The sequence below is a fragment of the Haliotis cracherodii genome, unplaced genomic scaffold (genome assembly GCF_022045235.1).
Source record: "Haliotis cracherodii isolate W230 unplaced genomic scaffold, xgHalCrac1.p SCAF_1, whole genome shotgun sequence".
NCBI lineage: Eukaryota > Metazoa > Mollusca > Gastropoda > Lepetellida > Haliotidae > Haliotis > Haliotis cracherodii.
Window position 1 is genome coordinate 24,226,872 of NW_027266264.1, and position 12,922 is coordinate 24,239,793.

The 12,922-nt window shown below is 40.6% G+C and overlaps 1 protein-coding gene and 2 non-coding genes across 8 annotated transcripts in view; all 3 read right to left on the bottom strand.

Annotated features, from left to right (window-relative positions):
* LOC139474805 (pumilio homolog 1-like) overlaps positions 1-12,922 on the bottom strand; it is a 54,621-nt gene that overhangs the window by 14,791 nt on the left and 26,908 nt on the right. For 3 of the 6 annotated variants that reach the window (XM_071257957.1, XM_071257968.1, XM_071257932.1), the window contains 9 exons: positions 12,414-12,641; positions 10,881-11,036; positions 9,959-10,084; positions 8,150-8,311; positions 5,876-6,064; positions 4,890-5,025; positions 4,385-4,519; positions 3,325-3,583; positions 2,637-2,774 (listed from right to left, as the gene is read on the bottom strand). In XM_071257957.1, coding sequence (XP_071114058.1) covers positions 2,637-2,774; positions 3,325-3,583; positions 4,385-4,519; positions 4,890-5,025; positions 5,876-6,064; positions 8,150-8,311; positions 9,959-10,084; positions 10,881-11,036; positions 12,414-12,641 — 1,529 coding nt within the window. The remainder of the gene's footprint in view (positions 1-2,636; positions 2,775-3,324; positions 3,584-4,384; positions 4,520-4,889; positions 5,026-5,875; positions 6,065-8,149; positions 8,312-9,958; positions 10,085-10,880; positions 11,037-12,413; positions 12,642-12,922) is intronic. The other 3 variants (XM_071257949.1, XM_071257940.1, XM_071257977.1) reach the window with 3 other exon arrangements.
* Positions 801-1,021, bottom strand: LOC139480030 (small nucleolar RNA SNORA73 family). The gene has a single exon (XR_011654382.1). It is a non-coding gene; the product is annotated as a small nucleolar RNA SNORA73 family (small nucleolar RNA).
* LOC139480040 (small nucleolar RNA SNORA73 family) lies at positions 1,673-1,893 on the bottom strand. Its single transcript, XR_011654386.1, has one exon. It is a non-coding gene; the product is annotated as a small nucleolar RNA SNORA73 family (small nucleolar RNA).

Sequence of the window (12,922 nt, forward strand, 5' to 3'; positions counted from 1 at the left end):
TTAACCGGGCAAATATTTTTGTATTTTGTTAATGTGTATATTACACATTTACAACATATCCAACTTGAAAGAGATCCATGCTGAATGGGCCAACCTGACGTTTTCAATATGGCTGCCATTTCGACCATATTTATTTACCTTTTTTTTGGTTTGTTAATATCAAAAGTAGAAATATCCCAGAAATGCTCTGGTGGCCAGTCAATAATCAAGTCTGGACCAGTCAAACCAGTTATTAATATCATGTTCAGTGTATAATAACATCCTATCAACCAAATCACTGAGCCTGACCACACCCATCCATGTAGACGCCTCTTACAAATAATAGTGAGCTGAGGTAAAAATTCAACCCAGATCCTCACAGGGTTGGCCATATGTTGGTTGGTTGGTTGGTTGGTTGTTTAAAGCCGCACTCAGCAATATTCCAGCTATGTGATGGTGATCTGTAAATAATCAAGTCTGGACCAGACAATCCAGTGATTGACATCATGAGCATCGATCCATGCAATTGGGATACAATGACATGCATCAACTAAGTCAGCGAGCCTGACCACCCGATCCCGTTAGTCACCTTTTACGACAAGCATGGGTTGCTGAAGACCTATTCTACCCCGTAATATCTTCACGGGTCGATTGACCATATGTAAATTAAGATAACAATTCTGAGAATACCCATGAAATACTTCATTTGCATACATCTTTTGGTTTTAGAGGCAATGTTGAAAACAAATATTTATGACTGACGGGTGATGTTCATGGGCACACATACTTTCAGTGAGCTGAACAGAGAGGGAAAGAAGATGTCCTGTTCTCTGCATGGTTTGTCTCCCCTGTCACGGCCACAATGGCTCAGAGAAGTCTATGGAATATGCAGAGGTCAGCCCACACCCAAACAAGTTTAGGGGACTGGTTTTCTCTCCAACATTGTGGAAAGGGAATATACCTCACACCCAAAAAGGGCACTCAGCTCCCGTCTGCCACAAAGACAGAGCCACAGTCACAGGACTACGGATGTCAATGTTGGATGACAAAAAAATAATCAGATTTTAATTTTTCATTTTGTGGCAACTATGGTATGTAGCATATGTGAAGGGTAATAGGTTAAAGGACAAAAAATATGCATATTGCTATTCTGTGTACCACTTATGTATATCCCACTTGATAGAGATACATGCTTAAAAGGCCGAGTATCAGGAAAACCTGATGTTTCAATATGGCTGCCACGGTGGCCACATTTATTTTGCCTTGCTTGTTGTTTAACGCCACACTCTGCAATATTAATGCAACATGATGGTGGCCTTTCCATCAAATCTGGATCAGACAAACCAGTGACTGATACGTGCAACGTCCCACACCACCACATGTTCAATGATGTCATCAACCAAATGACTGATCCTGACCCCTCCAATCCATGTATAGCCTCTAAACCAGTTAAAGCGAACCAGGGCCCTATTTCAGTCAAAACTTCAGATCTAAATTCTGAAAGTACTTTACATAAAAGCCATTGCTGAGATAATTCATGAACATTTTCATTCTCATACACCTTTTGGTATCATCATCTATAGAAAAAACAACAACTTCTAACAGACAGTGTTCCTCTACGCGATCCCAGACTTTCACTTCAGGTGAGCTGAACACGAAGGGAAAGTGAAAACTGTCTAATGCACTTCAGAAGTTCTGTTCTCTGCATGGTTTGTCTCCCCTGTCACGGCCACTATGGCTCAGAGAAGTCTATGGAATATGCAGAGGTCAGCCCACACCCAAACAAGTTTAGGGGACTGGTTTTCTCTCCAACATTGTGGAAAGGGAATATACCTCACACCCAAATAGGGCACTCAGCTCCCGTCTGCCACAAAGACAGAGCCACAGTCACAGGACTGTGGGTGTCAATGTTGGTTCTGCTAGTCTTCCCTCCCCATAGAAAAATATCACAGATCACTGAGGCAATCAGGCATATCTGAACAATGGAATCTATGGAGGGGTTGTCAGACCTTCATGCAGAGGGACTGTATCAAAGATTATGATTGAATTGGAACGACATAAAACTGATCTGGTTTGGTTCAACAAGTAGAGGATTTAACTAACGGTTAAAATCCCGTTAAAAAAAGTACTGACAATCACAACTGATTTCTCAAAATACTTGTCATGCTACCTCCAAAATGAGCAAAGCTTATAATTGAGTGAGTGAATGAGGATGGATTTACACCACTTTTAGCAATATTCCAGAAATATCACTGCAGTTGACACCAGAAATGGGCTTCACACATTGTACCCATGTTGGGAATTGAATTCAGGTCTTCGGTGTGAGGAGCGAACACTTTAACCACTAGACTACACGACTGCCCCACAAAGTTGAAGGTGAAGAGGGCAATAATATTATATATCAGGGTTAGAAACTAACAGTTTTTGTCCACTGGTCCTTATAATGAGTAGCAAAACCCTTAAAATGGGCCAATTTCTACTAGTCCTTAGGATACCTTTACTATTGGTCAGTTTGATAAGGACTAGTGCCAATTTCTAATGCTGCATATAGAGGTTATTAGGAAAATACAGCAAATGACATGTGGATTAAAACCTGCAGCTGCTCTCCACAGAAGTTTGCCATCATTAAACAATACGACAGTGGGTAATCGACTCACCTGGCCTTTGAAGGCATCAATGATGAACTGAAGATGTTTGGGGTCTACACACTCTATACACTTTTGTACTACATGATTGCCATTTTGATCTTTCACACACTTCAACACATGTCCGTCCAGCTCCTTCACAATCTCAACCTGAAACAGAGCAGACATGGCAATGACACATCACTAGAAATATAGCACACCAAGCTCCATCCTCTCACACTAATTATTCCTATACCCAACGGTTAAAGATCAGTTGTGTTTCACACATGAATTGAAATATTTCTAAAACATAATATTCCTACAGTGTTCAACTTCTATCCTAACCAAAAATATTATACAAAGGAATAGTATATTATTTCCTAAATTTGATTATTTAAAAATATATTGATCTGCCTTTGTCAAGAATACTACTCAAAAAGAGTGATTGAGTTGGTATTAACGCCGCTTTTAACATTATTCCAGTTAAATCACGGCGTGTCAGCTTCATGTGGGAGGAAAGTCTGAAGTGATGCTGGTCTAAGACGTTTACCACTTCGGTGAAACCCACGAGCACGGGTATGGTGCTGACAAACCTAGAAACATAATCGGGGCAAACTGGGATTCGAACCCACAATCATAGGTTTCTGGCGTTTTCTCGAATGTCTTTTGAGTAGCATATTTGTCGTATGTTTATTGCAGCTACAGTCGACAAAGTAAGTACCTGCATGTCTGCTGGTATGGATTCCAATGCTTTCTGGATAACTCGACAGCCGTACATCTGTAGAGCAAGAGGCAATACATGACCTCGTACTCGCTGAGCTAGGGTCTGCTTCTGATCGGAGGATCCAAACTCGAAGAATTTTTGGATGACATAATTTCCAAAGACATCCGTCATGAGACTGTAGGCTGCTGTGAGAATCTCTCCAAACACCATCGCCTTTTCTTGATGAGTGGCACGCTCAAGTTTCTGTTGAATGAATCTGAAAAGAAGGCATCAGTTGTCATGAATGCCATGGTTGTGTGAATTGAGTGAGTGAGCGAACAAGGCACAAAGGGGCTTTGAGGAATATTTTAGTTTCGTTGGGTTGTTTAACAACGCACCCTAGTGATTGATCATAATGAGCATATCCTCCAAGTATGTGTTCGTCATAATACATGTTACAGCGTATATATACCACATGCAGAGCTATGGATAAGCAGCATATTTGCGTAAAATAACCCCCAAAATATTCAAACCCCAATTACTTTCAATTAACTTGCGTACAGAAACACGTGCATTAAAAGAAAAACTCGAATGTTTAAAAACAGCACACGTAAATACACAATTATGAGCTAATTTACTTTCCGAGTGAAGCCTATATATTTAAAACAGTTATATGCATCTAAAACATTACTTCACTTTTTTTTTAAATCTTAAAATGTTCACTAATTTGGGGAAAACCCCAATAGAGTGATGAATAGATGAGTGAAAATATATTGGTGACCCAATGACAAATGAAATAACCCAATTAAAATAGAAACCCTAGAGTAAAAACTCAATTGCTCTAAAAGTTATTGGGAGCTCTGATAGGTCCCCAGAAATCTGTAAGAGGTGACCTCCTGCATTTGACCCGGTGACTTGTCATCGTACCCCAACAGTGCTGTATCTTGTAATTAACATCGATCACTGGATGGTGTGGTCCAGAGTTAATATTTACAAGCCCCTGTCAAACAGCAACCTAGCATCCTTTCTGGTCCCATTAAGGGGAAAATTGTATGGAAGAAAAGAATTGAGTACTGACCTTGAACCATGTTGGTCCTGAGAGAACTCGACCACATGATTGACGAGGTCCTTCAGTTGGAGATTTGGAATACGGTTGTTACGGAAGTCCTCGAGCAGACGGCTACGTCCTGTCACCTCCTTCGACAAACTAGCACTGAAAATGCACCAAAAACAAAGCACTTATATAGTACCACAGTGAAGGTCTCAAAATAACTCCACTGTTGTAATAATACCAGGACAATCAGGGAGGTCGTGTTACTATGTCCGGAACCTCAGACATCAAACCTTGGGGTCAAGTAACCCTTTACCCATGAAAAAACACTGCTTTCAGTAGTGACATCTCCATTAATCCTTCAGCTAGTGAAACTTTTCTGAAGTTACTTTACATAAACCATTAGCCCCAAGAGCAAATTTGATTATTTCATGGTGCCTATCTACCTCTGAAAGGGCATAACCAAAGACGTCCTTTACCTAGGCCCCTAAAGACCGCATTGCTGGAAGGGACAGTTTTAAAATTGACTTACCTTCGAGATGCAAAATTACGATTCTGGAACAAAGTGGAGTTCCCAAACAGACCATTGGCAGGTGAGATAAGTCCAGCTCTGTACTTGGCTTCTGCACCGGGGGCTGCTGAGTAGGGGCGCCCGCTACCACCCAGGCCTGGCGAGGGACAAGCACCATAGGTAGGTCATGACATTGCTTTCTTCTCACCATAATCACACATACTCCCATACCTATTTCTTAAATTCATAATATTCTGATCTTGAGACATGAAACAAGCCTTTTACTTTCCTTGTATTCTGCAGTAGTATCAAATTCCGTTGTGTCATTGCAAAGTGAAGGGTTTCAAATTCACTTTGATGCTAACAATTATTTATCAGCTATTAACGCTATTGATGATCAAATAACTGGAGAGATCATAGTAAAACAAATAAAGAATCCATTTTAAGCGCCTGAAAATATATAACCTTCTGAGTGGAAACATGCACAACATTTGCCGAAATAAGTGCCCTGGGATCATGACAAACTGGAGCACTTATAAAATCCATACAACATTTATTGTCCGACATCAAGCAGATGAGAACAGACTCAGTTCAAACATATTGGAACAAACTTTTTCAATAATAGTTATGAGGTGGTAAGCCTTTTTACACTGCTCTTTACTGTAAATGATTTGGAATGTGCAGAAGAAAATACAGATTGTCATGTTAATTGTCAGGCTTAGTACTGTACGCTAAGATTACTTACAGGCTGGTCTAGTGAGTGAGTATGGTTTTACACCGCTTTTAGCAATATACCAGCAATATCACGGCGGGGGGACACCAGAAATGAGCTTCACACATTGTACCCATGTCGGGAATCGAACCCGTGTCTTCGGCGCAACGAGCGAATGCTTTAACCACTAGGCTACCCCAACGCCCCTACAGGCTGGTCTAGAAGATGGTCAGTGGGTGTTTATTGGAGCAGAGCGCTTAGTTTGGCAAATACAGTAATAAGGAAACTGTCTTACCACAACTATCCCACGATCCTAGTGTGAGATTTGAGGTTGATCCAGAGAGTGATGGGGGCGGTGTCATTGACTGCCCTGGCTGCATGAGACCACCAGGGCCGGCCGGGGAGGCCATTCCACTCAGTTGGCTGTAATAGCCACCAACGGGTAGCTGTTGCCGCTTCACGTCGAACGATTCCCGGCGCTGACCTACAGAAAACACCTAGCATAAGTTTCCAGCAACACTGATAAGCTGTCGACACAAATGAGGTACTTCCACTTAAACATGTACTTAGGCATTTAGAAATATTGCAATTTAGCAATAAATTTCCCCAAAATTCTTTTTATCTTCAATAGTAATAGTTAGCAAAGACTAATTACAGTATTCAATTTGAATGTGGTGTTATCATAACCTACAACTTTTTGCAACGAACAAGGTATTCATTTTGCATCGTCACTACTGCATAATTGTCACACCTCACACACAAGCAAACATTACCCATTTATTATAGTTACCTAACTTGGGTGTACACAGGAATATCATGCATAATTAATATATCATTAATGAAATGTACTCTGTGACTGCTATGAAAGCTACAATTATTACCAACATCAAATTACATGCAACAAAATGAAAATATCTGACTTGGTAACATTTGACAGTAATTCTGACACGAGTGCTCAATCTGGATAATTGAGTTGAAATGTTAAATTAGAATTTGGTTTGGAAGATCGTATTGTTTTATTCACAATGATTTTTTTATAGCTAAATTTAGATGCTCCAGTTCTATATTGATGATAGAAACAGTTAAAAAGTATATATATACAGAAATATAAGATTTTGTCCATTTTTTGTATAGTATTAATAGTAGAATAAGAATACCATTTTTGCCTAAACATCCATTTCATGCAAGTTCAAGAGAGTATTTTACTAAAGTATTATTGTGTCCATCCAAACCAGCAAAAACTTAAAATGCTATTCTTTAGCCCCAATCTGTTTTCAATGAACAGTCTCTGTGTTTGTGTGTTGAGCTTGAGTGAGAGTACCTGTATACTTCTATAAATGGACCAGTGACCTCATTACGAAACTAACTTCCTGAAAAAGCAACTGACAAATTCATGATGACTTACTACAAAATCTACAGTTCATGCACTACTCTCTAGTGTTGTCTACAGGACTGCCAGCCAAACCCTCCATCCATATCGTAACATGATCAATGGTGATGAGGTGTTAGTATGTGAACAAAGTGCTAGGTGGTCTGTAACAGTGCCGTTGCCTGGTAGAACACACATGATGTACAGATTTCTTACCTCACTAAACTCAAGACAATAGCAGTTTTGTAAAGTCATAATCACTGATGACAAGCCAAGCCCTGCTACTGTCATGCAAACATTCATATATTAGAACTGAGAGTTAAAGACTTCTTTGTTGAACATTATCCTGTTGTGACAAAACACCACGGGTAATCTCTCCGTTACGATTCAAGTTGTAACGGTACACTTTGTCGAGATATACATAATCGATAGTAATTTTAAAAGAGGGTTGGCGTTAAGGAAACACTGGCCCACTGTGAAACTCTTTTGTACATAGTGGCAGAGAACAGTACCTGGCAATTTATTTCTAAACAATTTTGTTACCCTTAAAAATATTTTCAATCATCCTTGTAACCTATCACCATGCCCCGAATGTATGGAGACTTGTTAAACCTACTGAAGACTGTTTGAACACCATTCCTTTAATATTAACAGTTGTAGCGCTAAGGTTGCTTTGTGAGACTTTGCCCATGTCTTTGTTTCACAAAGTGATCTTAGTTCTACAATATCATAACATTGACTAACAGAGTTGGGTTGGGTTCCACGCCTCTGAACAATATTCCAGTTATATCACGGCGTATCAGCCTAATGCAGGAGGAAAGCACGAAGCCATGTAGGTCTAAGACTGACAAAACCTAGAAACAAGTATCAGAGGGAACAGTGATTAAAAACACAATCTCAGGTTTCTGGTGTACCCAAGGGACACAACTCGGCACAGCGAATTGGTCGAAGGAAGGAAGATTCAACACGCAAGTTCTATTGCACATTTGCTCTTGGCTATGACAATGCCAAATTACATGACACAGAGCAGGTATACCAAAGGCAGTAGTACAGCCAAACAAATACAAAGGGCAAGGAAAACACATATTCAAGTTTAGTCTGCACGACAATAAACACTGAACTGCTTTCTGAACATAACCAGGGCTGGACTGGTCTCAGCTTCTATCAAAGCTTCATTGAGGAGCATCATCGTCTACGAACCTGATCCTATCGCTCCGGGCGTGGACGAGCCTAGACTTGCGAGTCCGTTGCTACTGTAGCTGGTCTGTTGCTGGGGGTTGAGACTAAGATTGGCAGCTATTGGGGTGAACAGACTGGTGGTTACTTGAGTGTAGCCCAGGCTGCTGGAGGGGGTATAGCCTGCTAGGAGGGAGGAGGACACATGTAGCCTGGCCACGGCGGCACGCGGTGTAACAAGGATGCATCCAGGATGAGCTAGCGGAAGCATTCTAATTATTGAGATTATATTTCCTACTGGACGGAAGCAGTTTTTGAGGTAACCGTGATGATTTATTCAGGAATTCAACCAGTATCAAAATGACTATGAAAAATATTTTTTTCGTAAACTTGGAAACTTTCATACACTTCTTGTATTTACCATATCAATACATTGAAACGGGGTCTGCAAATGTGATTGCAAGAATAGATAATGATAAACCAGGTACGTGAGCTTGGTATATTAACATGAATATGATTATGCTTGGCGTGAATAGGCACTTGACAGGATTACTCAAGCTTGTGCCAGCTGAAAAAGCTGTACAACTGATCTGACTGTCCTACTACAACCTGGATGCACCAATGTTCCAGTATCTGACCCTCAGTACAACAGCGACATGATATCAGCTATGAAGAGTTCATGTGATCATTTTACAGTGTTCATCAAAGTGCAGAAAGTGATCTGTTGCCTCAAAACAAGTGCAGAATAAGTTATGTCAAAATTGGTGCAATTAAAACTTTTCAATAGTGCAGTAACTAGAAACTCAAAGTCAACGGTTCAAATGTAAACAGCATTGTGAGCATAGTATTGGTCTGCTACATATGTATTTAAGCACAAGAGTAAACATGTTGGTTTCACTCCATCCTCAAATGGAACAGGCTCACAAGTAAGTATGAATCTCACCCGATTGTCTTTTGATATCAGATATATAAACACAAGTCAATAAAAGTTTAAAACTCATGAGGCTTGCTGAGTTACAATTTTATCGATGAGTGTTGCTATATTTGATCTGAAAAGAAAAGGGCGAGATTCTATTTATCATCCAAAATGATACTTCCAACTATTTCTGTTAGCAAAAAGTAATAACCATTTTCTTGTGTAAAAAGGAAAGCAAGACAGCTTCAATGAGAGAGATTAGTGATGTCATTTGATTGTGACATCATGGTAATGACATCACAATGGTCTTCAAAGTAGTGATGCAATTTCATTGCAGCAATATCACATTTGCAGCTGATTTCACCAAGCAATATATCCTGTGGAAGCCAGTTTGGGATGATAAATCATAGCACTTTCTTCAAAATTAGAGCTCTTGCATTTGAAAATGTCCCTTCTTCTAAGGAGAAGGACCTACAAGCTACTACCTGTATAAATGTTCCATTCCCTGTTGGTTACTACATACTTACATGCACTCAGTCATCAAGCAGGTCAGTCATATACCAAGTAAGTAACTCTACAACCTAGCACATTGTTCCTAATAGTTTAGTAGATGACACAAATGTTAATACTTATAAGGGACCATGGAACTATGAACGTATATGAAATGAAGATGAATGTTTATTCTGAATGTATCATAGAAACTTGACAGCAACACAAAAGTCGAATGTATCATAAAAATGATGCTGAGAGTACTTTATTCATAAAATGAGGATGAAATGAGGATGAAAACCATTTGTGAGAGTTGTAAAGAGTCTCATATTCTGTAAATCTTTAAATGGTGATGCATCAATGTACCGGTCCCCTGCAAGTATCAACAGCACAATGTTCCTGATGCAGACAAGTGGACAAGCACATACCTAAAGAGCTACTCTGTTGCTGGGAGTTGCTGTTGCTGCTAGACAAGACGACTGGCGGGGTCTGAACTTGCTGAGGCTGGGTTGTCAGAAGCCGCAGTGTGTTGTTGCCCATGGAGCTGTTCCCACCTTGCAGAACAAGATAGATATTCACGACATGACAAATCAGTTGTTCCCATTTAACCCAAGTCATGGTAGCCTGTAAATATTCACTTCTGGGCCGAGACAAACCAGGGCCCCGTTCCACAAAGCGATCGTAGCGCTAAGATGATCGTAACTCCCATGCTTTAACATAGAATTACGACTGTCGTGGTGCTACGATCGCTTTGTGGAAAAGGGCCCAGATCTTAGCATTAAGTCGATCGTAACTCCCATTCTTTCACACTGACTTACGACAATCGCTTTGTGGAATGGGGCCCAGGGCTTAATATACTCAACAAAGTTAGGATCATGAATATTTTTAGGGATTCTTTTATGAAATTGTTTCCTCGGTCTTCACAGCAAAAAAAAAACAAACCCCAAAATATTAATTATCCCTTACTTTTTTTATTCAGTGTGCTATAAGCAGACCCATAACCAGTTATGATGCTCTACGTCAGGACTCCGAATTCTGATAATCATCATTATTTGGAGTCAAAAATGTTGGAAAAATATTCATAACTCTATTTGTCCAATCACAGAGCTTATATGTATGAATGACAGCAATCTAGATATGCAAGGTTGATGTCACAGGGCATGTCCCTTGCACTCCGCACTCAGCAATATTCCAGCTATGTGACGGCGGTCTGTAAATAATCGAGTCTGGATCAGACAATCCAGTGATTGACATCATGAGCATTGATCCACGTAATTGGGATCGATGACATGCGTCAACCAAGTCAGCGAGTGATGACATCAACCAAGAATAACTCAGATCGGGACTTACCTTGTTGATTTGCATTAGCACTGACAAGAACTGGAGCTGGAGAAACGAGGCGGACTGGCGTGCCAATGCCACGAGGATTACCCATCACTAACTGTCCATTTTGATCATAATAAGCAGGTGCAAGGATTTGGTAGCCAGCATCTGCAACAGTCATATCTGCTACTACACTGAATATTGATACACTACAGCAACATTATCACCGTTCCAATCTGAAACAAAAAATCTCAGACATGCGAACAGTAAAACTTGTTTTTGGAGCAACATCGCCAATCTAGGGATTAAAATAAGTACATTTTACATATTCTGAGGTAAAATCCCAGTATTCCAGGAATCCGAGGGAAATGTTTATGCCTGATATCTGCATGTTATGTTTGGGAGGTGTTGGTGGGGTTTGGAGCGGTTATGTTTGGGAGATGTTGGTGGGATTTGGAGTGGTTATGTTTGGGAGGTGTTGGTGGGGTTTGGAGCGGTTATGTTTGGGAGGTGTTGGTGGGGTTTGGAGCGGTTATGTTTGGGAGGTGTTGGTGGGGTTTGGAGTGGTTATGTTTGGGAGGTGTTGGTGGGATTTGGAGTGGTTATGTTTGGGAGGTGTTGGTGGGGTTTGGAGCGGTTATGTTTGGGAGGTGTTGGTGGGGTTTGGAGCGGTTATGTTTGGGAGGTGTTGGTGGGATTTGGAGTGGTTATGTTTGGGAGGTGTTGGTGGGGTTTGGAGTGGTTATGTTTGGGAGGTGTTGGTGGGGTTTGGAGTGGTTATGTTTGGGAGGTGTTGGTGGGGTTTGGAGCGGTTATGTTTGGGAGGTGTTGGTGGGGTTTGGAGTGGTTATGTTTGGGAGGTGTTGGTGGGGTTTGGAGTGGTTATGTTTGGGAGGTGTTGGTGGGATTTGGAGCGGTTATGTTTGGGAGGTGTTGGTGGGGTTTGGAGCGGTTATGTTTGGGAGGTGTTGGTGGGGTTTGGAGTGGTTATGTTTGGGAGGTGTTGGTGGGGTTTGGAGCTGTATTGTATTTTTTGTGGGAGGAGGGAGGGAGAGGGAAAGAGAGAAGAAGATAAAGAGGGCGGAAGATGGATAGAGATCTTCACAGCATTGTTGGATAAGCTCTGAAATGTAATCATGAGTGGTGTCTACATTTCACTACATCAGGTTAACTGCATAAACTGAATGTATCTAAAGGCTACTGAACTTGATTGCTTCCAGTCTACTATACCAGATCAGATTAATCCTGTGAAAGATGTTGACAATAATGCCGATTCCAAAGGGGTTATCAACAACTAAAGTTTCCATGTCAGGACAATTTGAGAAAATACATTTGTCCCAAAATGGAACGTTCTAAAAGTGAAACTAAGTTTCATACCAATTTTATTGGTCCTATTTTCAGAGTTATTTTAACTTCATAAACTTGAAACATTCGGACACATTTATTCAAATTGACAAATTTTTATCAACATATGCTGTTGACATAGAGCCAGATATCAACATCTGAACTCGTAGATAACTCCCTCATTCACTCTCATGACAGACAAAAATAAATAATTACTTGGAGCCTGAAGTGGTTGTGCTTGAAGTGTCTGAGGCGTTCCCATGCCATCATTCTGCTGGGACGGCGTGAGCGGCCTCCCATTGCTCTGCCGTGGCATCATCTGCGTCTGTTGTTGCTGCATGCCCTGAGGGGTCTGCTGCCCCTGTGGCTGCTGTATGAGGTTGGCAGGGTATATACCCCATGGTGTTTGTACCCCATAATACTGAGGGTGAATTACTGTCGGGCCTACAACAGTGACATGATAGTAAGGCACAGACTGGTGCACAGACCATACACAATGCATGCAAACTTTTACAAGCAGAACCAAAATAGATAAATAACAAATTCAGAAAAGACAAATTCAGCAGAGATTTTTATAAATCAAGCAAAATGCTAAAATAATGTCACAAAAATTCAGACCAAATAAAACTTAATAAGAAAATTGGAAAGTTAACAAAATACAGATAATGAAAAATAAATCAAGATAACACCAGTGTCTGCTTGCTCTTACTACCCAGTAAGGCTCC